The sequence below is a fragment of the Rhinopithecus roxellana genome, chromosome 3, assembly GCF_007565055.1.
Source record: "Rhinopithecus roxellana isolate Shanxi Qingling chromosome 3, ASM756505v1, whole genome shotgun sequence".
NCBI lineage: Eukaryota > Metazoa > Chordata > Mammalia > Primates > Cercopithecidae > Rhinopithecus > Rhinopithecus roxellana.
Window position 1 is genome coordinate 80,907,289 of NC_044551.1, and position 27,657 is coordinate 80,934,945.

General features: G+C 38.6%; 1 protein-coding gene across 1 annotated transcript in view; it reads right to left on the reverse strand.

The window, feature by feature from the left end:
- Positions 1-1,104: 1,104 nt before the first annotated feature.
- ERAP2 (endoplasmic reticulum aminopeptidase 2) overlaps positions 1,105-27,657 on the reverse strand; it is a 52,973-nt gene continuing 26,420 nt past the window's right edge. Inside the window, exons 11-19 of the mRNA XM_010357239.2 lie at positions 27,378-27,553; positions 24,401-24,480; positions 23,202-23,385; positions 11,458-11,614; positions 10,811-10,995; positions 8,034-8,195; positions 7,375-7,515; positions 5,041-5,122; positions 1,105-3,361 (exon numbers count right to left, since the gene is read on the reverse strand). Of these exons, the coding sequence (XP_010355541.2) occupies positions 3,218-3,361; positions 5,041-5,122; positions 7,375-7,515; positions 8,034-8,195; positions 10,811-10,995; positions 11,458-11,614; positions 23,202-23,385; positions 24,401-24,480; positions 27,378-27,553 (1,311 nt within the window). The 3' untranslated portion in view covers positions 1,105-3,217. The remainder of the gene's footprint in view (positions 3,362-5,040; positions 5,123-7,374; positions 7,516-8,033; positions 8,196-10,810; positions 10,996-11,457; positions 11,615-23,201; positions 23,386-24,400; positions 24,481-27,377; positions 27,554-27,657) is intronic.

Sequence of the window (27,657 nt, forward strand, 5' to 3'; positions counted from 1 at the left end):
TATATGAAATACACATATGCTTTGACCTAGTAAAGCCACTTCTTTCATGACCCTTTTCAGACTTTCTTCCTTATGATTTGGAGACCTGGCTTTGATGAGATTAAGATACCAGGAAGCAGACAAGCAAATGCATGATTGGTTTAAAGTTTGTAAATGTAAAAGTTGTAAACCACTATATATTGAAATTTTAAAAATAGTGATACATGGTTACATGGATGAGAGAAGGTCAATAAAGAATATAAGTGAAGGAAAAGTAGCAGAGTAAAAATGTGGCCATTTTGAGCAGGCTTATGTTTGGCAGACATTAGTGTTCAGGTGGAAAACTAGTTCCCACGATTATTTGGAGGCTTGCCTTATGGCTGGGGGTGGAATAAAACACAAAACAAAAAATTTACAAATAGAACCTCAAATGGGCTCAATGTCATATCAAGGAATGAAGTGCAGAAGCATGTACTGATACAGGACAAGAAAATCCTTACCATGGCAGTTAGACTTTTTTTTTTTTTCTTATGACAGGGTCTAGCTCTGTCACCTAGGCTGGAGTGCAGTGGCATCATCTTGGCTCACTGCAACCTTCGCCTCCCAAGATCAAGTGATCCTCTCACCTCATCCTCCCCTGTACCTTGGACTACAGGCATGTGCCACAATGCTAGGCTGATTTTTGTATTTTTTGTGGAAACAGGGCTTCGCCATGTTGCCCAGGCTGGTCTTGAACTCCTGGGTTCGAGTAATCCACCCTTCTCGGCTTCCCAAACTGTTGGGATTGCCTGCATGAGCCACTGCGCTTGGCTAGTTAGACTCTTGAGGGTCAAAGTGTCCACTCTCCCCCACACAAAGCCAGTGGTTCTGGCCTTTCGTAATCTGAAAGATTTATCATTATGAGTGGGTTGCTGGAACCACATAATTCTCACTGGGCCTTGTGAAGAATGGGGGAGGCCCAGAGAAGTTTTATCTGCTCACCCCATCATATATTCATGATCTTATATATGACTTTTTCACATCTGATTCATTCAGAGTAAAAGAAAGTAAAAGTAACTTAACCAAGTCTGAAGTTGGTGTTGGTGGCCTGGCATCTACCATAAGGTTTTTGAAATACTACACTAATAAGTACAATACATTTATTTTTAAAAGTCTATTTATTCATCAAAACAGTATTGGCACAGTAATTCTCATATTATCATCAAATAATAAAATTACCACTTTCTGTACTCAATTCTTTAGAATCCTAGAAATTGCAAATGCATTCAATATAACAATATTGTAAATAACAAAACAGAAGAAAGAACTCTGCATATTTATGGAAACATTGTTGATGGTACAGTTCTACTGAAACTCATACACATTTTACTATTTAATTTACATATGGTCTTGTTGAAAAAACCAGTATGTTTTACTTTTTCAATTTCCTCAAGCTAAAATACATGTAATTCTAAAGGATATCACTTAGGTGTTATAAAAACCAAGGTAGGTCCACCACTAAGTCAAAGTTAGAGTCAAAGATACATCAAAGATTCCATGAAATGATCTGAAAACAAATTTAACAAAATAATGTGTAATGTATTGGGGCACGTCCACCCCAAAACAATAATGTTTGGGGCCACCCAAACTGTATGCTATCTCTGACTGTGGCATGAAAGAAAGGTATATGGAATTATAATTGACCTTCATGATATTGCTCCAAAGTGGATTGAATAACACTTTCCCCTCTTGACCCAACATCCCCAGTTTTCCTTAATCATGCAAACATCAGTCATTTACGTATTGTTTTGAGTCTTTCTAAAACTTACCTGTATTTTCATACTCTCTCATATATAGGATCACAAATTAAGTTTACTATCTGTATGTAGAGTGATCTTTTCTTTCTTTATTCCAAACTACCTTATTCAAATAATTAAGAGAAGCATTTAGCAGGGCATTTCAGAGAGCAAGAGGCACCCTTAAAAGAAGGAGGTGGGGAGTTTCCTTAAAATATGAAGAAATGCTAAGCTGGGTTATAAAATATGATGATGCATTTAAATATTTACATTCAATTATGATTTAACCCAAAATATACAATGCAATCTAATTCTGCAAATTTCAAAAGATTTATTAAAAATGCAATGGTATATGAATTATATTCCTTTCTCTCTTGTATCTCTGTGAGGGCAGATTCAACTTCATTTGGAATGGTCTCAAAAATCTACCCTTGAGGTTCTTCATGAATGTAAGACTTAAACCAAATGGTATGAATTATATTCCTTTCCCGCTTGTATCTCTGTAAGGCAGATTCATTCATTTGACCAGAGACCATTCATTTGGAATGATCTCAAAAATCTACCCTTGAGATTCTTCATGAATGTAAGACTTAACCCAAAAGGCCTTCCTGGCCTTCTTGATAAACCCTGACATCTAGTTCCTGATAATCTGAGATGTGGTGACAAGTCTCTGGTTTCCTGATCCTTGCCTTTCATAGTTTGTATCTTTTATGCATTGGCTAATTTTTCTTGGACGTAAAACTGGTTGGGCAAACTATAGAATACAAGGTTAAAAAAAAATTAAAGAAGCTAAATAGTGGCATAGCGTGAAGCAATGGAGAAAGTCGCTTGAGGCTAAATAATTACAGCTATATCTATATATCTATGTCTGTATCTCCACATAAATCCATTATTCTGGAAGTTTACTTTTAAATAGGATACTGAACTGGCCTTCCCCCACCACTCCATCATCATGCATCTTTTGGCTGGATATGATAGCTGAAAGCAGGCAACTGCACTGTCTGATTTCTTGAAACTTCTTGTTGATGAGACAGAATATCCACAGCTCTCGACTTGAGCTTTGCTGGTGTTACCCTGTGTAACTTCATGCAGGTAGTCATGTCTGATGTACTTTCTTTTCTTTTCTTTTCTTTTCTTTTCTTTTCTTTTTTTTTTTTTTTTTTGAGACAGAGTCTCGCTCAGTCACCCAGGCTAGAGTGCAGTGGCGCAATCTCGACTCATTGCAAGCTCCACTTCCCAGGTTCACGCCATTCTCCTGCCTCAGCCTCCCGAGTAGCTGGGACTACAGGCGCCCACCACCACGCCCGGCTGATTTTGTGTATTTTTAGTAGAGACGGGGTTTCACCACATCAGCCAGGATGGTCTCAATCTCCTGACGGCGTGATCAGCCCGCCTGGGTCTCCCAAAGTGCTGGGATTACAGGCGAGAGCCACCGCGCCGGGCCTACTTTTTCTATTGACCATTTAAGTATTAACCAGTAGCCACATCCTCAGAGTGGGAAGATTCTTCTCCAGCCATTTTATATTTTTGGTTATCGTTTCCAGAACAATTTGAAAAATATCCAGATGTGATCCTTGAGCCTCGAGAGATTCAAAAAATAGTTTCACCTGTAAAATATTGCAGAAAAAAAATTACTGACAGTTCATAAAACACTTTGTCTTGGCCGTGTGTGGTGGTTCACACCTGTAATCCCAGCACTTTAGGAGGCCAAGGCGGGCAGATCAATTGAACTCAGGAGTTCAATACCAGCCTAGGCAACATGCCAAAACCCCTGACTCTACAAAAATAACAACAACAACAACAAAATTAGCCGGACATGATGGTGCATGCCTGTAGTCCCAGCTACTTGGGAGGCTGAGGCAGGACGATTGCTTGAACCCAGCAGGTGGAGGTTACTGTGAGCCAAGATGGTGCCATTGCACTCCAGCCTGGCTGACGGAGTGAGGCAGTTTCAAAAACAAAGAAACAATAAAACCACTTTGTCTTCCAAAAATTTTCAAAAGAGCTTGCAAATTATATACACACAGGTATAGGCATTTCTCTGTCAACCTCTACAAGATTATTTTCTACTTTTCTGCATAATTATTCACTTTATTTTCAAACAATAGGTAAAGTAAGACAAAAATTATGAATCCTTATCTTACAAGTGACCATGATGTGACTAAAGAAGTTAAATGATTTACCCAAGTCATAGAGTAAATGGTGAGCTGGGATTTAAGTTCTGGAATTCTGAATTTGCCTAAAGGGTAAATAAATTCAAGATTTATTGTGAAAAAAAGATGCAAAGACTATAATGCTTAAAAAAAAAAAAAAAAAAAAAAAAGGCTGGGCGCAGTGGCTCACGCCTGTAATGCCAGCACTTTGGGAGGCCAAGGTGGGTGGATTACGAGGTCAGGAGATCGAGACCATCCTGGCTAACACAGTGAAACCCCATCTTTATTTAAAAAAAAAAATACAAAAAAAAATTTAGCCTGCCATGGTGGCGGGTGCCTGTAGTCCTAGCTACTCAGTAGGCTAAAGGAGGAGAATGGCGTGAACCCAGGAGGCAGAGCTTGCAGTGAGCGGAGATCAGGCCACTGCACTCCAGCCTGGGCAACAGAGCCAGACACTGTCAAAAAAAAAAAAAAAAAAAAAGACAACTGGAATTACCAACAATAGTTTTGTTAATAAGATCATCAAGTACGCTTCCAAACTTTAATATAATCACTCTTGCATCATAATACAATATGAAAGAAATAATACAAAAGGGTTCACCTCTCAAGTCTATTTTCATTTTGAATGCTACAAATATATGCATTTTAAGTATTTTAAGAGTCAGGGTTTGTTGTTGTTGTTGTTTTGTTGAGATGTAGTCTGGCTCTGTCACCCAGGCTGGAGTGCAGTGGTGTGATCTCAGCTCACTGGAACCTCCGCCTCCTGGGTCCAAGTGATTCTTCTGTCTCAGCCTCCCAAGTAGCTGGGACTACAGGTGCGCACCACCACATTTGGCTAATTTTTGTATTTTTAGTAGAGACAGGGTTTCACCATATTGGTCAGGCTGGTCTCGAACTCCTGACCTCATTATCTGCCTGCCTTGGCCTCCCAAAGTGCTGGGATTACAGGTGTGAGCCTGGCCAAGTGTCAGGTTTTAATCCTGTCCCTTCCATTTACTTGCTATGTGGCATTCGGCAAACAACTTTTTTAAAAAATAAAATGAGAACTTCGAATCAGATTATATCTAAGTTTACTTTTAGTTCTACAGTTTGAACATTTTTTTTGAAATTGTTAACAATAGAAAGTCACAAACCTCTTGCAACTTATCCTTGGAAGAAAAGTGAGATGTTGTGCCAGAGATGATGATCCTTATGGCAAATGAGCCCAAGTCAAACCTGAAAATAAAAAGAAACACCATAGAAAGTCATAGAAATACTGACCTTATGTTTATTATAGCCTGTATTATATTTTTAATGTATATTAATAACTATGCAATAAGCTTATGTATTACAATAGATACTGTTAATTACCATAATAACATTCATTCAGTACAATTCTAAAGCTGTGAAACTTCTCAAATTTTACTATAAAATGAAAATGTAGATACAGCTTCTTTGGGAAATATGGTTAGTTATTCAGCAATGTTTATGTTTAATTTTATGTTTCTGTTTAAAGCAGTGTTCCCTACTTTCTTTTTTTTCACTGCATACTCCTGTCAGTAAAGATTTTTTGAGCAAGAACTTCTCAATATACACATTTTTATTTATAAATTATATGGGCTGGGCGCGGTGGCTCACACCTGTAATCCCAGCATTTGGGAGACTGAGGCAGGCGGATCACCTCATGTCAAGAGTTCGAGACCTGCTTGACCAACATGGAGAAACCCCATCTCTACTAAAATACAAAAAAATTAGCTGGGCGTGGTGGCACATGCCTGTAATCCCAGCTACTCGGGAGGCTGAGGTAGGAGAGTTGCTTGAACCCGGGAGGCAGAGGTTGCAGTGAGCCAAGATCGTGCCATTGCACTCCAGCCTGGGCAACAAGAGTGAAACTTCATCTCAAAAAAAATTAATTAATTAAAAAAATTATATGCATATGTTAAGGAATGATAAAAAAATTAAAAGCATGAGATAAATAATGCAAATAATATATTTATTTAACTGTTTATGCTATATATCATTTATGTTTATAAATTTATAACAATATACAATTTAAAATTAGGTAAGAAATAATAGACACTCTAACGTATTGAAATTCTTGCACACTTTCTCATCCCATTTTGGATACCACTGTGTTTAAACATTGTGTTTAGTGGGGCAATGTTACTTGGTTGAACTCTCATTAACGGCCACAGAATGCATCCTTCAACCCGATGTTTTATATATGGAAAACTTGTATTACAGGTCAAAGTGATTCATGCTGATAAAGCAGAGCACAGTTACAGCTCAGAAAAAATATGGTTCCAAGTCTGGGCTCTGCACATGGTTGGACAGGGACATCATTTCCTATTTAAAATGAAATCCACAGCATTGTAGAAAAAGTCTGATCATTTCAGGAGGAAAATGACAATCATGCAAACAGACAAACAATGGCTCAAGTAGAGTTTTAAAGGAAACATACACACGCATACATATTAAAGCAGTTTCTATTTGGTCTCACGTGGACGTCAACTCCTTGAGCATTTGGGAGAGAAGTGGAAATGTGCTTTTTGCTTATGCAAAGCTGTCTGAGGACTCTAAACCTTCCATGGCTATGAAATGAAAGAGAAGGAACTAGGAATTAATGACATCAGGGATGCTAACTGGCCCTGACATAAACGAAGCAAACCATATCTCTCTGATTCAACATATTTCCATATAAGTCATAAATGACATTTTAAATTTGGATGGAGAATGGCTGAATGCCTTACAGGCTTTTGTGATGTGCGTGTGTGTGTGTGTGTGTGTGTGTGTGTGTGTGTGAGAGAGAGAGAGAGAGAGAGAGAGAGAGAGAGAGAGAGAGAAAGCAATGCTGTCTTATACATTCCATTCCAACAAAATCTAATCGTTATTGGTTATTTCTGAGGGATATTTTAGATCCAGGAACATATTGAAATGAGCTCCAGTTCTCCCCAAAGTTGAAACCACAGAAAAGACTCAGAACCAAAACAATTTGGAGTGAGGGCTCCGCAAACACTCCTGACTCGGTTTCTTTCACCTGAACCAAGGTCTCCACTGTGCCACCTCCACAGGGGCTCTCGGGGTGAGGAGTAGTTCTTACCAAAATTCCTGAGGTTCTCCCCCAGTACAAAACTGTATTAACAAACGAGGCCACAACAAACGGGATTCTTCTGGGCTGAGGAGACAGCCAAGAAGGAATGGTGGGAGGGGGCTGATGACTGCATTTAATTTAACTCAGACTTGCTCCCAGTGGTTTCTTGCCTGTACTGAATGAGAGAAGGCTGTTTCCCATTCCCTTATTCTCACGTCTCTCCCTTACCCCTGGATAGGATAATTTGGGCTAGGGAGTTTCAAAGTTGACTCCACTGAACTATTTACATACAAATGGTATCATTTATATACTTTGAGAAACATTCAATTCCACTTGGTTTGAGGCAACTGAGACATCTGTATGGAAGAACACACACTGGATATAAACGAATACCAACTTTTTCAGAAGATGGGTCCAATTTTCTCTTACAAAATCCCATGCTAGTTGCTGCCCCTTTGGACGTCTGGCAATTGCATGAAGGAGAACTGCCAAGTCCTGTGTCTTGATAACCTTTCCTTCCATTCCTAGTTCAATTAACCTGAAGAAAGAAAAATAATTTGTTTCTAAATAGTAGTTATTTTGTACATGGACATTAATTAAGTTACCAATATATTAAAGGAATAGAACAGAAAGAGGGATGATAAAAGTATAATTACCAATTTTTTAATGTTCCAATTAAACTTTTACCTTTTTTAGAAATAATTTTTATTTTGTTCCTAGCAAAAACGTTTACTTATTATTTCAAAGAACTTTGATTAGCATCATTTATACATCTTATATGCAAGCGTGTACTTTTACAACAATAATTTTCCTTCAAGGTTCTGAAGATAAAACATAACCACTTGACTAGTATCAATCATATGATTAATAACTAGGGAATACCTATTTTCACTTTTTGCATTTTGTCAATATATTCTTTTCTGAAAGTAAAGTTAAAGCCATACACATTCTGATTCAATTATCTTATGCCTTTAAAACTGGTGGCTGAAGTTTTAGTGACTTCATTGAATTTGTGTCAGTTTACTTATAACCATTTAGTTAAACTATTGAACTTACTTCTGTAACTTTTCCTGATGCTTGCTCGTTGACAAAGCATACAGAATTTTGTTTTTTTCAGCACTTGACATTGACAGTTCATATAGCTCTAAAAGGTAATTCCATCCTGTTGTCGTCTGAGCACCCACAGAATACACAATCTTTAAAACATCTGTTGGTATACTGTAATATCAAGCACAAAAATGAAGAAAAAGTTTTATGAAAGAAAAACTCTTTTCTCTTATGACAGTTTTAAGTTCCATAACAGAATAATCTCTGAATTGTTTTCAGTACTCAATGTATTAAATCTTTTTCTCTGCCAAACTCTATAAAAATATTTTATGTGCTTTTACTCTGCAAATCATTTGTGTTTTATCTCCTACTGATGACAAAATGTTAGCAAGAAAATAAGCATAAAATTTTAACCCACTCTGTGGTGAAAATAGAAAGTTTATGTAGTCAACAAATATAAAAGCTTTCTGAAATACAAAACTACTGGTTTATATAAATTCTACCATGTAGTAACCACTATTGGTGCTATAAGAATTTTTTTAAAAGATGATTACTTGATGTTTTTCATCACCAAGTTGAGGGCATTTTTTTCTTTTCTTGTTCTTTTGTTTTTTTGAAATGGGGTCTTACTCTGTTGTTCAGGTTGGAGTGCAGTGGCGTGATCATGGCTCCCTGTAGCCTCAGCCTCCTGCACAATCCTCTTGCCTCAGCCTCCTGAGCAGCTGAGATTATACGCACACAGTACCATGCCTGGCTAATTTTTAAATTTTTTTGTAGAGACGGGCTCTCACTATGTTCACAAGGCTGGTCTTGAATTCCTGGGCTCAAGTGATCTTCTCACCCCTTGGCCTTACAGGCATGAGCCACTGCACTTGGCCTAGTTGAAAGCATTCTCTGAGGCCTGTCTAGGAGTCATCTGACTCTCTAGGCCTAGAGCATCTTAATTTAGTACAAGTCATTAGTGTCTAGTTATTTTGTAATTTTTTAAAACTGATAAGATGCAGTGACATGATTTTCTGTCCTTCTACAAAAGACACCACTATTTTGATTTTTATTATCTTGAGGACATTAACCAGTTTTTATTCTAAATGGGCATATGACTTTTTAATCCCAAATGTCAATGGATCAACAAGAACTGTTATTGATGTCTCAGAAAAAACACAACACGGAGCATTGAGGAGGGAGCTAGAAACTTGCATTTGTGAAGCCAGAAACTTGCATTTGTCACGAAGTGACTATGTGGTAGAGATTGTACTAGCCTCCATACATCTTATTTAACTGTCAAAAGCTACCCTCTGAGATAGCTATTATCCTGATTTTTTTAAAGCGGAAATAAATCTCAGAAAAGTTAAGTAACTTGCACAAGATGACATAATTTGCAATTTTGCAGATGGGATTTAAACCTATGATTCTAATACTTGTGCTACTTCTGCTATACTATATGTATTTAAATACTCCAAGTGACATTGAATAATATAATGAAGATCAAATAATTAAATTATAATACATATTGTTTTCACTTTAGTGTATTTTGCTGAACAAATTTATAACAATTGGTAACAAACACACTGTAAGCTTCTTGAAGGTAGGCCACACGGTTGTTTTGTTCACCACTTTATCCTTAGCTCCTACAGCAATACCTGGCTGGCATAAAGGAAATATGCAACTAGTTACATTTCAAATCCACAAATGAATGAAGTAATCAATTAATCTATGTAAAGAAATTCTTCATTAAAAGTCATACTAGCAATCTTGGAGTTTAGAAAAAACCAACAATATTTAATTACATATTTTTGTTTATGAGCATAAGTAAGTTTACCTAGAATATTCTCATAGGTATATTCAACATGTTGAACATTTATATCTACTGTAGGTGGGTTACTGCAGGTTAAGATTATCCTTCTTGTAACCAGCATAAAGATGAAATAACAGTATTCTATTTTGTATAGGGCAGCGGTATGTTTACATTTTAGCTTCATTCATACAATCCATTCAAACAGAAACAAAAAGAAGAGAATAATAGATTTAAAAGGTTTTTTTTTAAGTTTTTTTTTTTTTTTTTTTTTTTTTTTTTTTTTTTTTTTTTTTTGGTAAAACAGATTTCAGGCTTGAATTCCAACAAGCAAAAAAGTCCAAAAAGAAGAAAACTTGAATTACTTTTTTAAAAAGAAGAATTCAAGAAAGGATTTCAAAAAGCTCACTGAGATTTAGTTATAGCGAAAGAAGTTATGTTATGATAGCATCTTATAACAATTTGACACAGGAAATTTTTTTTTTTTTTTTTATACAGAGCCTTTCTGTGTTGCCCAGACTGGAGTGCAGTGAAGTGATCTCGGCTCACAGCAACCTCTGCTTCCCAGGTTCAAGCAATTCTCCCACCTCAGCGTCCCAGGTAGCTGGAATTACAAGCATGCACCACCACACTTGGCTAATTTTTGCATTTTTAGTACAGACAGGGTTTCGCTGTGTTGGCCAGGTTGGTCTTGAACTCCTGACCTCAGTGATTCACCCTCCTCGGCCTCCCAAAGTGCTGGGATTATAGGCATGGGCCACTGCACCCAGCCAGCACAGGAATAATGGACACCATTACATTTCATGGTAGAGATTGTACTAGTCTCCATACATAGCACTTACAGTGTGAGAGCATGAAACAGGGTTTGTAATTCTCAGCATGGTTTTTTTTTTTCTATCCTCACTAAAAGGTTTTAGATCTAATGTCTTGCTTGATCAAAGACTTTTACATCAAAGAGAAAAGAACAAAGAGTAGGACAGAAGTCTATATCTACTTTAATTTTCCACTGGATTCCATCCACTGAGAGAAGAGTTCAGCAGCTTTCTGGATGCAAGGAGCATGGTTCAGGTCACAGGCCAGCTTCAAGAGAGCCGAGCGGAGCATCCTGTCCCAGACTGAGCCCTCGTCACTCCAGCTTTGCCTGTCAATCACTGGCTTAAAATACTGAAGAAGGTAACGCTGCAGAAAATATGACATGGTTAACAGAGAGGCAAAATTTAGTCCTTAACACAGCTCTTGCCCATCTAAAGGGCTCAACTCTAAACTTTCTGCATATTTCCCAATCTTTCCCCAAACAGTGTATCTTTGTATTTCTCTTATCTTTTTCTGACTCCTACCCACCACACTTAGGAAACAGTTTTTGCATTAAAACATGGTTTAATTTCCTATCTGAAAGGGGAATATCAATGGATATAAAATAAAATCACCTTTAGTAGAGATGCTTTGCACATGATCCTGGTATCTAGCTCTTAGGATTGGCAATGATAAAGAATGAGGGCCATTGACCATTAAATGCTATCAGTCAGTCTCCTGAGCTGCTCCAGATTTAACCTCAAGGACTTCAGACAAAACAGACTGAGCCTCACTGATACTCCAGACACCGTGTATTTACTTAATACATTTTCTAAAAGCAACACAAACCTTGAGGTTTTCAGAGATATCTGAAATATTCCTTCTGTCCATCATGTGGTAAAACAATTCCAAGTAACTCAGACCTTTGAGAAGTGCGGGGCTGCTTGTTTCATGTTGGAGGTAATGAGTCATGTCAAGAGCTTTGTCTAGGGTCAGTCTCCCTGCACTGAGGTATAAAAAAAAATGGTGGTGGTTTGTGCATATCTTATAGTTTTTAATATTTTTAACATTAAAACAAATATGAAATAGAGAACAATAACAGAAGTAGGTCATTCTAGCTGGACCATTCAGTTTAAATCTTAGCTCTGCCGGAGCAAGATGGCCGAATAGGAACAGCTCCAGTCTCCAACTCCCAGCGCGAGCGACACAGAAGACCGGTGATTTCTGCATTTTCAACTGAGGTACTGGGGTCATCTCACTAGGGAGTGCCGGACAATCGGTGCTGGTCAGCTGCTGCAGCCTGACCAGCGAGAGCTGAAGCAGGGCGAGGCATCGCCTCACCTGGAAGCGCAAGGGGGAAGGGGATCCGTTTTCCTAGCCAGGGGAACTGAGACACACAACACCTGGAAAATCGGGTAACTCCCACCCCAATACTGCGCTGTAAGCATACAGGCACACCAGGAGAATATATCCCACACCTGGCCGGGAGGGTCCCACGCCCACGAAGCCTCCCTCACTGCTAACACAGCAGTCTGCCGCGATCTATCCACAAGGCAGCAGCGAGGCTGGGGGAGGGACACCCGCCATTGCTGAGGCTTAAGTAGGTAAACAAAGCCACTGGGAAGCTCGAACTGGGTGGAGCTCACAGCAGCTCAAGGAAGCCTGCCTGTCTCTGTAGTCTCCACCTCTGGGGACAGCGCACAGCTGAAGACCAACAGGGGAAGTGGCGGGAGCCGGTGCAGACGCAAACGACTCTGTCTGACAGCTTTGGGGAGAGCCGTGGATCTCCCAACGCGGAGGTTGAGATCTGAGAACGGACAGACTGCCTGCTCAGGTGTGTCCCTGACCCCTGAGTAGCCTAGCTGGGAGAAATCCCCCACTAGGGGCAGTCTGACACCCCACACCTCACAGGGTGGAGTACACCCCTGAGAGGAAACTTCCAAAGGAAGAATCAGACAGGTACACTCGCTGTTCAGCAATATTCTATCTTCGGCAACCTCTGCTGCTGATACCCAGGCAAACAGGGTCTGCAGTGGACCTCACGCAATCTCCAACAGACCAACAGACAGTCCTTCTGACTGTCAGAAGGAAAACTATCAAACAGGAAGGACACCTATACCAAAACCCCATCAGTACGTCACCACCATCAAAGACCAGAGACAGATAAAACCACAAAGATGGGGAAGAAGCAGGGCAGAAAAGCTGGAAATTCAAAAAATAAGAGCGCATCTCCCCCTGCAAAGGAGCGCAGCCCATCGCCAGCAACGGATCAAAGCTGGTCAGAGAATGACTTGGATGAGAGGAGAGAAGAAGGCTTCAGTCCATCAAACTTATCAGAGCTAAAGGAGGAATTACGTACCCAGCGCAAAGAAACTAAAAATCTTGAAAAAAGAGTGGAAGAATTGACAGCTAGACTAATTAATGCAGAGAAGATCATAAACGAAATGACAGAGATGAAAACCATGACACGAGAAATACGTGACAAATGCACAAGCTTCAGTAACCGACTCGATCAACTGAAAGAAAGAGTATCAGCGATTCAAGATCAAATGAATGAAATGAAGCAAGAAGAGAAACCAAAAGAAAAAAGAAGAAAAAGAAATGAGCAAAGCCTGCAAGAAGTATGGGATTACGTAAAAAGACCAAATCTACGTCTGATTGGGGTGCCTGAAAGTGAGGGGGAAAATGGAACCAAGTTGGAAAACACTCTTCAGGATATCATCCAGGAGAACTTCCCCAACCTAGTAGGGCAGGCCAAAATTCAAATTCAGGAAATACAGAGAACGCCACAAAGATACTCCTCCAGAAGAGCAACTCCAAGACACATAATTGCCAGTTTCACCAAAGTTGAAATGAAGGAAAAAATCTTAAGGGCAGCCAGAGAGAAAGGTCGGGTTACCCACGAAGGGAAGCCCATCAGACTAACAGCAGATCTCTCGGCAGAAACTCTACAAGCCAGAAGAGAGTGGGGGCCAATATTCAACGTTCTTAAAGAAAAGAATTTTAAACCCAGAATTTCATATCCAGCCAAACTAAGTTTCATCAGTGAAGGAGAAATAAAATCCTTTACAGATAAGCAAATGCTTAGAGATTTTGTCACCACCAGGCCTGCCTTACACGAGACCCTGAAGGAAGCCCTAAACATGGAAAGGAACAACCGGTACCAGCCATCGCAAAAACATGCCAAAATGTAAAGACCATCGAGGCTAGGAAGAAACTGCATCAACTAACGAGCAAAATAACCAGTTAATATCATAATGGCAGGATCAAGTTCACACATAACAATATTAACCTTAAATGTTAATGGACTAAATGCTCCAATTAAAAGACACAGACTGGCAAACTGGATAAAGAGTCAAGACCCATCAGTCTGCTGTATTCAGAAGACCCATCTCACATGCAGAGACATACATAGGCTCAAAATAAAGGGATGGAGGAAGATCTACCAAGCAAATGGAGAACAAAAAAAAGCAGGGGTTGCAATCCTTGTCTCTGATAAAACAGACTTTAAACCATCAAAGATCAAAAGAGACAAAGAAGGCCATTACATAATGGTAAAGGGATCAATTCAAAAGGAAGAGCTAACTCTCCTAAATATATATGCACCCAATACAGGAGCACCCAGATTCATAAAGCAAGTCCTTAGAGACTTACAAAGAGACTTAGACTCCCATACAATAATAATGGGAGACTTCAACACTCCGCTGTCAACATTAGACAGATCAACGAGACAGAAAGTTAACAAGGATAAACAGGAATTGAACTCATCTCTGCACCAAGCGGACCTAATAGACATCTATAGAACTCTCCACCCCAAATCAACAGAATATACATTCTTCTCAGCACCACATCGCACTTATTCCAAAATTGACCACATAATTGGAAATAAAGCACTCCTCAGCAAATGTAAAAGAACAGAAATTATAACCAACTGTCTCTCAGACCACAGTGCAATCAAACTAGAACTCAGGACTAAGAAACTCAATCAAAACCACTCAACTACATGGAAACTCAACAACCTGCTCCTGAATGACTACTGGGTACATAACGAAATGAAAGCGGAAATAAAGATGTTCTTTGAAACCAATGAGAACAAAGATACAACATACCAGAATCTCTGGGACACATTTAAAGCAGTGTGTAGAGGGAAATTTATAGCACTAAATGCCCACAAGAGAAAGCAGGAAAGATCTAAAATTGACACTCTAACATCACAATTAAAAGAACTAGAGAGGCAAGAGCAAACACATTCAAAAGCTAGCAGAAGGCAAGAAATAACTAAGATCAGAGCAGAACTGAAGGAGATAGAGACACAAAAAACCCTCCAAAAAATCAATGAATCCAGGAGTTGGTTTTTTGAAAAGATCAACAAAATTGACAGACCGCTAGCAAGGCTAATAAAGAAGAAAAGAGAGAGGAATCAAATAGATGCAATAGAAAATGATAAAGGGGATATCACCACTGACCCCACAGAAATACAAACTACCATCAGAGAATACTATAAACGCCTCTACGCAAATCAACTAGAAAATCTAGAAGAAATGGATAATTTCCTGGACACTTACACTCTCCCAAGGCTAAACCAGGAAGAAGTTGAATCCCTGAATAGACCAATAGTAGGCTCTGAAATTGAGGCAACAATTAATAGCCTACCCACCAAAAAAAGTCCAGGACCAGATGGATTCACAGGTGAATTCTACCAGAGGTACAAGGAGGAGCTGGTACCATTCCTTCTGAAACTATTCCAATCAATAGAAAAAGAGGGAATCCTCCCTAACTCATTTTATGAGGCCAACATCATCCTGATACCAAAGCCTGGCAGAGACACAACAAAAAAAGAGAATTTTAGACCAATATCCCTGATGAACATTGATGCAAAAATTCTCAATCAAATACTGGCAAACCGGATTCAGCAGCACATCAAAAAGCTTATCCACCATGATCAAGTGGGCTTCATCCCTGGGATGCAAGGCTGGTTCAACATTCGCAAATCAATAAACGTAATCCAGCATATAAACAGAACCAAAGACAAGAACCACATGATTGTCTCAATAGATGCAGAAAAGGCTTTTGAGAAAATTCAACAGCCCTTCATGCTAAAAACGCTCAATAAATTCGGTATTGATGGAACGTACCTCAAAATAATAAGAGCTATTTATGACAAACCCACAGCTAATATCATACTGAATGGGCAAAAACTGGAAAAATTCCCTTTGAAAACTGGCACAAGACAGGGATGCCCTCTCTCACCACTCCTATTCAACATAGTGTTGGAAGTTCTGGCTAGGGCAATCAGGCAAGAGAAAGAAATCAAGGGTATCCAGTTAGGAAAAGAAGAAGTCAAATTGTCCCTGTTTGCAGATGACATGATTGTATATTTAGAAAACCCCATCGTCTCAGCCCAAAATCTCCTTAAGCTGATAAGCAACTTCAGCAAAGTCTCAGGATAGAAAATTAATGTGCAAAAATCACAAGCATTCTTATACACCAGTAACAGACAAGCAGAGAGCCAAATCAGGAATGAACTTCCATTCACAATTGCTTCAAAGAGAATAAAATACCTAGGAATCCAGCTTACAAGGGATGTAAAGGACCTCTTCAAGGAGAACTACAAACCACTGCTCAGTGAAATCAAAGAGGACACAAACAAATGGAAGAACATACCATGCTCATGGATAGGAAGAATCAATATCGTGAAAATGGCCATACTCCCCAAGGTTATTTATAGATTCAATGCCATCCCCATCAAGCTACCAATGAGTTTCTTCACAGAATTGGAAAAAACTGCTTTAAAGTTCATATGGAACCAAAAAAGAGCCCGCATTGCCAAGACAATCCTAAGTCAAAAGGACAAAGCTGGAGGCGTCACGCTACCTGACTTCAAACTATACTACAAGGCTACAGTAACCAAAACAGCATGGTACTGGTACCAAAACAGAGATATAGACCAATGGAACAGAACAGAGTCCTCAGAAATAATACCACACATCTACAGCCATCTGATCTTTGACAAACCTGAGAGAAACAAGAAATGGGGAAAGGATTCCCTATTTAATAAATGGTGCTGGGAAAATTGGCTAGCCATAAGTAGAAAGCTGAAACTGGATCCTTTCCTTACCCCTTATACGAAGATTAATTCAAGATGGATTAGAGACTTAAATGTTAGACCTAATACCATAAAAACCCTAGAAGAAAATCTAGGTAGTACCATTCAGGACATAGGCATGGGCAAGGACTTCATGTCTAAAACACCAAAAGCAACGGCAGCAAAAGCCAAAATTGACAAATGGGATCTAATTAAACTAAAGAGCTTTTGCACAGCAAAAGAAACTACCATCAGAGTGAACAGGCAACCTACAGAATGGGAGAAAATTTTTGCAACCTACTCATCTGACAAAGGGCTAATATCCAGAATCTACAAAGAACTCAAACAAATATACGAGAAAAAAACAAACAACCCCATCAAAAAGTGGGGAAAGAATATGAACAGACATTTCTCAAAAGAAGATATTCATACAGCCAACAGACACATGAAAAAATGCTCATCATCACTCGCCATCAGAGAAATGCAAATCAAAACCACAATGAGATACCATGTCACACCAGTTAGAATGACAATCATTAAGAAGTCAGGAAACAACAGGTGTTGGAGAGGATGTGGAGAAATAGGAACACTTTTACACTGTTGGTGGGATTGTAAACTAGTTCAACCATTATGGAAAACAGTATGGCAATTCCTCAAGGATCTGGAACTAGATGTACCATATGACCCAGCCATCCCGCTACTGGGTATATACCCAAAGGATTATAAATTATTCTACTACAAAGACACAGGTACATGTATGTTTATTGCGGCACTATTCACAATAGCAAAGACTTGGAATCAACCCAAATGTCCATCTGTGACAGACTGGATTAAGAAAATGTGGCACATATACACCATGGAATACTATGCAGCCATAAAAAAGGATGAGTTTGCATCCTTTGTAGGGACATGGATGCAGCTGGAAACCATCATTCTTAGCAAACTATCACAAGAACAGAAAACCAAACACCGCATGTTCTCACTCATAGGTGGGAACTGAACAATGAGATCACTTGGACTCAGGAAGGGGAACATCACGCACTGGGGCCTATCATGGGGAGGGGGGAGGAGGGAGGAGGGAGGGATTGCATTGGGGAGTTATACATGATATAAATGATGAATTGATGGGTGCTGACGAGTTGATGGGTGCAGCACACCAACATGGCATAAGTATACATATGTAACAAACCTGCACGTTATGCACATGTACCCTAGAACTTAAAGTATAATAAAAAAAAAAAAAAAAAAAATCTTAGCTCTGCCACTGACTAGCTGGGTAATCTCAGACAAATTACCAAACCTCTCTGGACCTATTGCCTTCTTTGTACAATGGGGATAATAATACTATCTTCGTCTTAAGTTTGTTGTGGGGATTAATGAGCTAATATTTTAAAAAGCATTTGGAATAGTGTCTACCACATAGCAAAAGGTTAATAAATGAAATAAATATTAGCCAATATTAACATTTAGTACCAAATAATATCAAACTTTTTACATATAATATCATTCTCTAATTGCTTCACGTGTGGGTTTGACTTGTTTCTCCAAGTACATTGGGAACTTTGAGGACAGGTGCCATGTCTTGTTTTTCTTTGATGTTTGTCCTTAATCCTACCAGAGAAGTGATAATCATTGTGAATAGGGCAAAGCAAGTATTTTCACTTTTTAGATTCTAAAGTTACATGCCTTCTCTATGTTTTCTTTTAATGAGAAGAATAAACAACATGTTTATTATTCTAAGTACCAAAATGCTGGCGCATCTTCTGTAGAGGAAACAAACCATTATAACCTCACTATTAGAAAGTGCTTCTCACCTGTGTTTCTGGGAGGTTATGTGCGCACACAGGGTCTATAAGCCATTCTTGTGAGCACCCAACTCCCAGAATAACACAATCATGTAATGTGGAAACTGATTCCAGAACAAAGGATATCTTTCCAAGCTAATCATTAACATAATGCTCTACCTCTGCTGGGCTTATAAATTTTTTAAATTCCTGTCTAAAAAGAGGGAAAAGAGACCAGAAGGAAAGGAAAAAGAACCAACCTTTGTTGTCCCTTTAATCTTCTCAATCATGATGACTTACTGCTTTAAAATAGACTTATGGAAATTTTTTTCAAAAATTTCGCTTGAAGACAGAAGGCTGGACCATATACTCATGATTCTGCGGTCTGCCGTTTTTTTTTTTTTTTTTTTTTTGGCGACAGAGTTTTGCTCTTGTCACCCAGGCTGCAGTGCAACGGCATAATCTCAGCTCACTGCAACCTCTGCCTCCTGGGTTCAAGCGATTTTCCTGCTTCAGCCTCCCGAGTAGCTGGGATTACAGCCATGTGCCACCATGCCCGGCTAATTTGTAATTATTAGTAGAGACGGGGTTTCACCATGTTGGCCAGGCTAGTCTTGAACTCCTGCCCTCAGGTGATCCACCCGCCTCAGCCTCCCAAAGTGCTGGGATTACTGTGCTAAGCCAACCCCGCCCAACTAGTCTGCAGTATTAAAAAAAAAAAAAAATCCACAAAATGTTACTACTCCTTCCCACCTGTGTGAGTAGCACAATACCTGGCACAGTTGATACCTTAGAATCAGAAACAGGTGGAAATGATATTCCAGGGTCACGAGTTTAGAAAGAATATTTGACATATTAAAACTACTTTATATTAAACCAGTTTTTCTTTTCAGCCCAGCCTAATTGATTTCTTACTAAAATCAATGCCATTATTAAAAATACTTACTTTTATAGTTGCCTATTTCTTTTAATTTTAATATTTATTCATAAGCGACTCCTTTTCTTTTTATATAGTTACTAAATTGGTTAATAAAAAAATCTAAGTCCTCATTACTCAACCTATGCTTCAAAAATGCATAGAATATTTTCTGAATGTTTGTTTAGCTTAAAGAATAAAAATAGATAAACATAAACTTTAGCCCAACAGTAAAAATCTACACCTACTTACTTGTATACAATTTCAGCTAGATTGTATCCTTTGAGAAATAACATCATAGTCTTGAAGCACCAATTTGGGCTTTTTTTTTTTTTGAAACGGAGTTTCGCTCCTGTTGCCCAGGCTGGAGTGCAATGGCACAATCTTGGCTCACTGCAACCTCTGCCTCCTGGGTTCAAGCGATTCTCCTGCCTCAGCCTCCCAAGTAGCTGGGATTACAGGCATCCACCACCATGCTTGGTTAATTTTTCTTAATTTTAGTAGAGGTGGACTTTCAACATGTTGGCCAGGCTGGTCTTGAATTCCCGACCTCAGGTGATCTGCCCGCCTCGGCCTCACCAAGTGCTGGGATTACAGGTGTCAGCCACCAAGCCCAATCTGGGGGTTTCTTTTTAAGGTGTGGGACTAAAAGAAACAAATATAGCTTTTTCTATAGGCAAATTGAAGTTGTCATTTCAATTCCACTCAACTTACACAAGACCCATGTCTTTAAATTACATTTAAAATGTATGAAAACCTAACTAAAATAAATGTCAACTCTTGCATCAAATTCTGTCTCCATGCTGGGTGCAGTTGCTCATACCTGTACTCCCAGCAATTGGGGAAACTGAGGCAGGAGGATTGCTTCAGCCCAGAAGTTTGAGACCAGCCTGGGCAACATAGGCAGACCCCATCTCTGTCAAAAATTTTAAAAATTGGTTGGGCGTGGTGGTGTGTGCCTGTAGTCCCAGATACTCAGGAAGCTGAGGTGGGAGGATCGCTTGAGCCCAGGATGTTGAGGCTGCAGTGAGCCATGCTCACACCACTGCACTCCAGTCTGAGTAACAGAGCAAGGCCCTCAAAAAAGAAGAAGAAGGAGAAGGAGAAGGAGAAGGAGGAGAAGGAGAAGGAGAGGAAGGAAGGGGAAGGAAAAAAAAAAGAGACAGTGTTGTGTTGTGGTTAGGAGAATGACTCTGGAGCAAGCCCTTGGATAACGATGTCTTGTCCATTAAGAACTAAATAGTATCACCTCTTGTAAAGATCGATTTACACTGGGTGTGGTGGCTCATGCCTGTAAACTCAGCAATTTGGGAGGCTGAGCAGGAGAAGTGCTTGAGGCCAAGAATTCAATATCAGCCTGAACAATATAGGGAGATCCTGTCACTACAAAAATAAATAAATAAATAAATAAATAAATAAATAAATAAATAAATTTAATTAAAAAGGAAAAATTCTGTCTCCAAACTAAATATGATCACTATTGTTTCCTTTAATTCTTTTTTTGTTTGTTTTTTGAGACAGAGTATCATTCGGTCACTCAGGCTGGAGTTCAGTGGCGTGATCTTCTGGGTTCATACGATTCATGTGCCTCAGCCACCTGAGTAGCTGGGATTACAGGCATACACCACCACACTAGGCTAATTTTTGTATTTTTAGTAGAGACGGGGTTTCACCATGTTGCCCAAGCTGGTTTCAAACTCCTGGCTTCAAATGATCTGCCCACTTCGACCTCCCAAAATGCTGGGGTTACAGGTGTGAGCCACCATGCTGGGCCTCAATTCTTTAATAGAAGTTTCATAAAGCAGGGAGGAAAGTGGTTTATAGTATTGAGAAAGAACAGCAAGTAAAAATATTTTATTTATTTGTATCTATTATGAGAGCTTTAAATTGTTTTCTTATACAATTGTTTTTTGTTATAAAAGTAATATAAGTAAATATAAACAAATTACAGAACAACTGGAAATTAGACTCATAATGACAAAACAACCAGAAATTAGAGAAGACTCATAATTTCAATACCCTACACACTCACCAATAGCATTTTAAAATAATTCCTTCAGGTTTTTGTTTCCCCTTCGCACTTATTTTTTTCATATGTAGTTACAAACAAACATAATAATACACAAACTTACATTCTGTCTTTTTCCTAACTTCACATTATTTGAAATGTACTTTCCTATGTTGTCACCTCCTCTTCCTATTCATCTCATGACATTTCAACTAATTTGTATTAGATAATACTAATAATGTTAACAGCTGACATTTTTTGAGTAAGTACTGTACATACTGCTTTATCTTCATTACCTGCGCAATCCTCCAAACCCTGTATGTCGGATATTATTAGTAATAAAGTTTTAAAGACTGTAAAATTTAGGCTTAAAAGGTTAAAAAAAAAACTTGCCTAAGTTCAAAAAATTAGTAAGTGAAGGCATAGTACTTGAAATCTTCTGTTTTCATATAAAATTTGTATTCTTAACTTCATTAATCTGTTTACTCAGTGAAGAAAAGGTGATTGGTTTTCCACCAATGCATCAATAACTGCAAATTTCCTCCGGCTAAATTTAGACAATCTTAAGTGTATAGGCTAGAAACAGCAAAAAAGACTTCACAACTACCTAAAAGATTAATTTGCTGAGTTGTCAATATTCTCCATTTTTTCCTAGTCTTGCATTGTTAATCTGTCTTCTCTTCAGTCTGCTCAGAGCTTCCTCCTTTGAGCAGGCAAGCCTCCTTCAGCCAGCAATAGCCTGCTTCTTAGCGTACCTTTCATGCATTCACTCAAATGTAGGATGGTGTTTTTCCTAATTTTGGCCTCCAATGAGCTGTGCCTCCAAGATGTTCCTGAGACCCATGGTACTGAGAATTAAGCCTCACTTTCTCTTTTCTTTCTAACTGAAGGATTCTAGTGTACTAAGAAACTTTGTTTCAGAGATGTCCTGCTGGTCACTGTCACTCAATTTGACCTAAACAAGCTTCTGAAAGAAAATTTTATGCCAAGTTGAGTTAAGTGAGTGGATCACAGTAATTCTCAGAATAAAGAAAGCTTACAATGCACAATATACTTCCTGGTCCTCAATTCCCTCCACCCATTGGTGATCTTGTGACCCAATTCATTCTACACATTATTCTGTTGATGATACATAGAAAAGGAAAGAAAACATTTTGTCCTTCCAGGAAAGTCTAGAGAGGAATAAATGCAAAGAGCCAATTATTACTTCATTTCCCTACAAACTTCATACTTTCTCCAGTGTAAGTAATGATTAGATTTCATAACAACCCATTTAAAATTGTAAAGATTAAGCCTATATTTGTACTTTTTATTTAAGAGTTTACACAGGTATTTGGTGTAGCAGCTACTATCATAAATACATTTTAAATGTGAGGTCAAAAGCTCAAATACTTAGAGAGTCCACACTAAGTGAATGAAACAGGCCATTTGGAATATTGGTGCTTGGGAGAAAGTAGGCCTGGCATAAAGGGAGTTTGGCCCACTGCACTCTCCTTTATAGCTATCCTGTGGCCCACAGGATAAAGACCCACAGTTGCCAGATATCATTTTTAAAAGATTCCAGGGGTCAGGATTTTTAGGTAAGGTTCTCCACATTTTAAAATATTGGATTACATTTATAAACACAGTGTGGGTCGAAATATGTTATTAGTGGATAGCCTTTGGACTAGTGTTACTGTTTGAATTCCATTCAAATCCATATCAAATGAATGACCAATGCTGAACATTCGATATTGAAGTCTAGCATATCTGGTTACGAATCAGTTATTTCCCATGAAGTCAGAGAAAATGTTGCCTTACCCAACTAGCTGAAACACATCATGAATCAGACCTATTCTGTCCTTAGGTCTGAGAAGTGTGTGGTTCTGATTCAGCTGTGTGATGAGTTGGTCCCATCCATGACCCTCATAGTGAACAATGTAGTAACCATTTGAGTCCACATTAAATTTCACCCAACTGGTCTTTTCAGGTAAATCCAGAATATCTAAGAGGATAAAATTGGCGTACGCATTTTATTATCAACATGCTCATTCAGAACATCTCCACAACTGTTAGTTTTAATCCAATTACTTATAAATCAATGGGAAGATGAAGTTTGGGGAGAGTCATAATGATATTCATTTACATAGTTCACTGGATGATTTCTTTTGGGAAGATGGTCTTATTAAATTAATAAATAAGTTGATTCATAGGAATAAGACTGCTGAATTTGTTCTAAAAAATTGTCTATGCAGGTCTAAGAGGCATGCAAGGGCCCAGTGAGCCAGATAACTAGCATGACGGGAATTTGGCTTAATTTGATGATGTTCTTGTCTCAAGATTTAGTCACTAGTCATTGAAATATGTATGTGTAAATAGGTGATCCATTTGTTCATTTTAGTAAAAGAAGGACTCCAGGTTAAGCATGACTTTGTGATGGAAAACCTCTCAAATTGTATTAAAGTGTTCAGAGGAAAATTAAAATTATACTATGTATTTTTAATATGGCATATATTATACTAGAGGGTAAAATTACATTATAATATTCTCTCAACAACTCTGTGAGATTTAGTCCTTATTCAACATGAGATGAAAAAATTGAAGCTCAAGATGAGTTTGTAAATTTTCTTAAGGTCACACATCTAGTAAGTGAGAGAGTGAGGATTTGAATCCAGAAGCAATCGATTTTAAAGTATATGCTTTTTTCCACATTTTTTGCCTCATCCATAACCTGTAAAAATAGATTAGTGTGTATTATAAGACATAAGATGAATTTCTGTTATTTCTTGATGTAAATAATCTATCTCTAAATGATAAAAGCACGAGAGAACTTCCCACTGAATGAAAAATCCAGATTTTCTTTCTAAAAGAGTTATTTTAGTAACATATGGATAAATGACAATTTCTCTCAAATACAAATCTTTTATTATTAGATTTACTTATTGTATCTTTCCTTCAAATAGCTCAACACATGTTTAATTTCAACATTGAAATACCTGTTTGGCTAATTAGTTCATTACCTGTCTTTGATTTTAGAATGTGTCTGTGGATCACATTAGAGGAACTCGTGGAGTAGGTCAATGGGATATGCCACAGGTACCTGTGACAGAGGGTAAAGACAGTTACAGACCAAAAGAATGCTGCTGTGATTTTTCACATTGTCAGACTCAGATAGACTGTAAAAGGCACCTAAATACCCATCATCCTTCACACCACCCACAAGTGGTCCTATAAATTTTATAGGCTAAGATTAGCATATCCTTAAGTATGCAAAAAATTACTCCATGATAATCATAAAGCAGCAGCCATGTCTATCTAGTTGAACTCTGCCACAAATAATTGTGTCATTTGCTGTCCTAATCTCATATCATAACAAATTCTGCTGTTTGTATGAGAAAGAAAATCCAATGTTCCCTTCACATTTTCAAAAACTATCAGCCTGATGCTGATTCAAATAACTAAACCAAAGCTGTAGGGAAAGCCCTTAAGAGGTAAATAACTTACTCCAGTATGATTTTTTACTTATACTTTTGTTCAACAGTACTACTCACATCCAACCTCCCAACTGCTGAATGACTGCAAATAAATAGTCAATGATACTACAGCTCAGGATTTGTAGGAGAGCTAAGTGCAGAGAGCAGAAAAGCAGAATGGATTAGAGGAAAAGTTCTCAGTTACTTTTCAATAGCCCTGCTGCAGTAAAGAGATGAAATTGGCTTTTTCTGATTAACTTTCTAGCAGCCTCTAGAATTAATTTCCTCTATTAAATCAAGTAATATTAGCTAAAATAATCCTGCATATTTAATATCATGTGCTTGATAACACCAACAGGTGTAAAGCAGACAAAAGAGTAACTGAGATCTTTACACAAAAAGGTAAAAAAGGCCAGGTGTGGTGGCTCACGCCTGTAATCTCAGCACTTTGGGAGACTGAGGCAGGCAGATCACTTGAGGTCAGGAGTTCGAGACCAGCCTGACCAACATGGTGAAACCCCGTCTCTACCAAAAACAACAACAACAACAAAATTAGCCAAGCATGGTGGTACGTGCCTCTATAATTCTGGCTACTTGGGAGGCTAAGACAGGAGAACTGCTTTAACCCAGGAGGCCAAGTTTGTAGTGAGCCAAAATTGGCCATACTCCAGCTTGGGCAACAGAGTGAGAATTTCTCTCAAAAAAAAAAAAAAAAAAAAAAAAAAGATGAAAAAAACTCCACATAGATGAATTTCTAAGACTTAATTGATTGGGATCGGTCAGTGCATCTTGGCTCCAGAAGAGAAAGGATTTTTCCAAATAAACACATCTGGGGCTACAGAGAGGGAGAGTAGCACTTCATGAGTTTGGATAGCCATGAATTAGCGGGCCATCATTTTATAAGAATTGTCTAAATACTGCCTCAGAAGGAGGAAAAATACAGATTATTGTAGTAGATCTTTGTTATTCTGGGTCATTCACAGTTTTGAACTCTCTCATCATACTTTGATAAGTTACAAAATTGTGAGTCCTGTTTTCCCAATAATGAAACAGACATTAAATTATTCAGCCTTGTTTACCAAGCTGCAACTTGTGTAAGCTCTCCGAAGTTCAGACTTCAGAACAACACACAGAAAAAATAGAAGGATGCATACATAAGAAGTGGCATAAGAGTTGGTTCCACTGGATTGGAAATGTGTAACTGATTAAACAAACCAGCCCCAGTAATTGTATATGTCGAAGCTCTCTAATTGTTTCTGATTTCCAGAAAAATTCTAGCATTGACAGCTCAGTTCTTAGAAAACAAAATTATCATCATAAGAACCAGAAAAGGTTCACTTGGATTATTTCATTTTAAATTAACCTCATTCATCTTATTAACAGAGCTAATAGTGAGACAGAGTAGGAAGGGGACTTAGCTTCAATTCACTCCCACTAGAGCATTCTTTCCTGTATCCCCAGGGATCACAAAACCTACACCACTACCTCACTGATGCCATAATGTTTGAATCATGCCTCTTAATTTAATGTTTGAACCATTCCTTTTAATTCCAGGAGCTGGCCTTAGGAGATAACCAAGGTCATGGAGTGTCCTACTTAGGGAAGAAATGCTGAACAACTGATTTACAGCCTTGTTGCTTCTGGCCAGACTACCAGGTAGCCCATTGCTCAAGGTAATTGTAGCAACCAGGTAATGCTTATCTGCCTACCTTATCCTTCATGTGCTTTGACCAGTCCAACCTGCATACCCTACCCCTGATACCTATTCTTTCGCCTAATGAAAAGGTTCTACCAGCTCTTTTTAAAATGTCAGTCAAGGAATTCTCTCTTTCTCTGTGTGTGTCTCTCTCTGCCTCCCTTATGTCTGGGCATAAGCTCAAATGAAGCCTTCTCTGGGAAAACTCTTTTGGCTTCTTGTCAATTTCTATTGCACTGACGGCCCAAGAACCCAGGTTAATAGCAATAGTTCAGAGAAATGTTTACAGTGTGTTACTTGATTTCAGTAGTCTTTACTAGGATTTTTTCAGGATGGGCTGGTGAACATGATGACAGTGTGTTTAATTGGATTTGCTTTTATTATTACTCATAACATCATATGTTTTAAGACAGTATAGTTTATTACTGAAAAATGAAAGGCAACAGGAGATTTTAGCATCTAATTTATCACATAGGGGATATCTTTTGTCTGATGATAAGAAGCATTGTTGTCATACTTCCTAGGTATAGGCCAGTCACAAAGCTTATTAGGGCCCAGAAGTCAGTGCATTATAACATAAGTTTAACTAACCACTATTGGCGTTAGAACTGAGGTTCTCAAGGCTGATGGAATTGCTAAGAATGGTGCTGCTGAACAAAGAAGTCTGGGTCATACAAAGCTCTAAATCTTATCAAGTCTACTTTAGGCCTTCGATTCCTATATGGAACTAGCCTCCTACAAAATTGCCAGAGGAGCTGAGAGAAAGCTAAGGAAATGATGAGGAAACTGAGATGAGGTAAGCTAGACCTAAAGAGGAAAAGCAGCTACCTCTCCTGCAGGGCCCTCCATTCAGGGTCCTCCTGGAAAACCCCCTGGAGGAAGCGCTCCTGTTGCAGTCGGAGTGAATGTCCGTCTTGTTTAACCACCAGCAGGGGGATTCCTTTCTGGAGAGTCCACGTAGTCATCATCTCTTTGACCTCTGCATTTTCCCCCAGAAAGGTGAGCTGAAATGACAGGTGACTATGGTAACTCAAAAGAGAGGAGACAACCCAAAGATAGAGGGACAGAAACTTCCATCTCCTTTGGATGCCAGAAATAAGACTTGGGG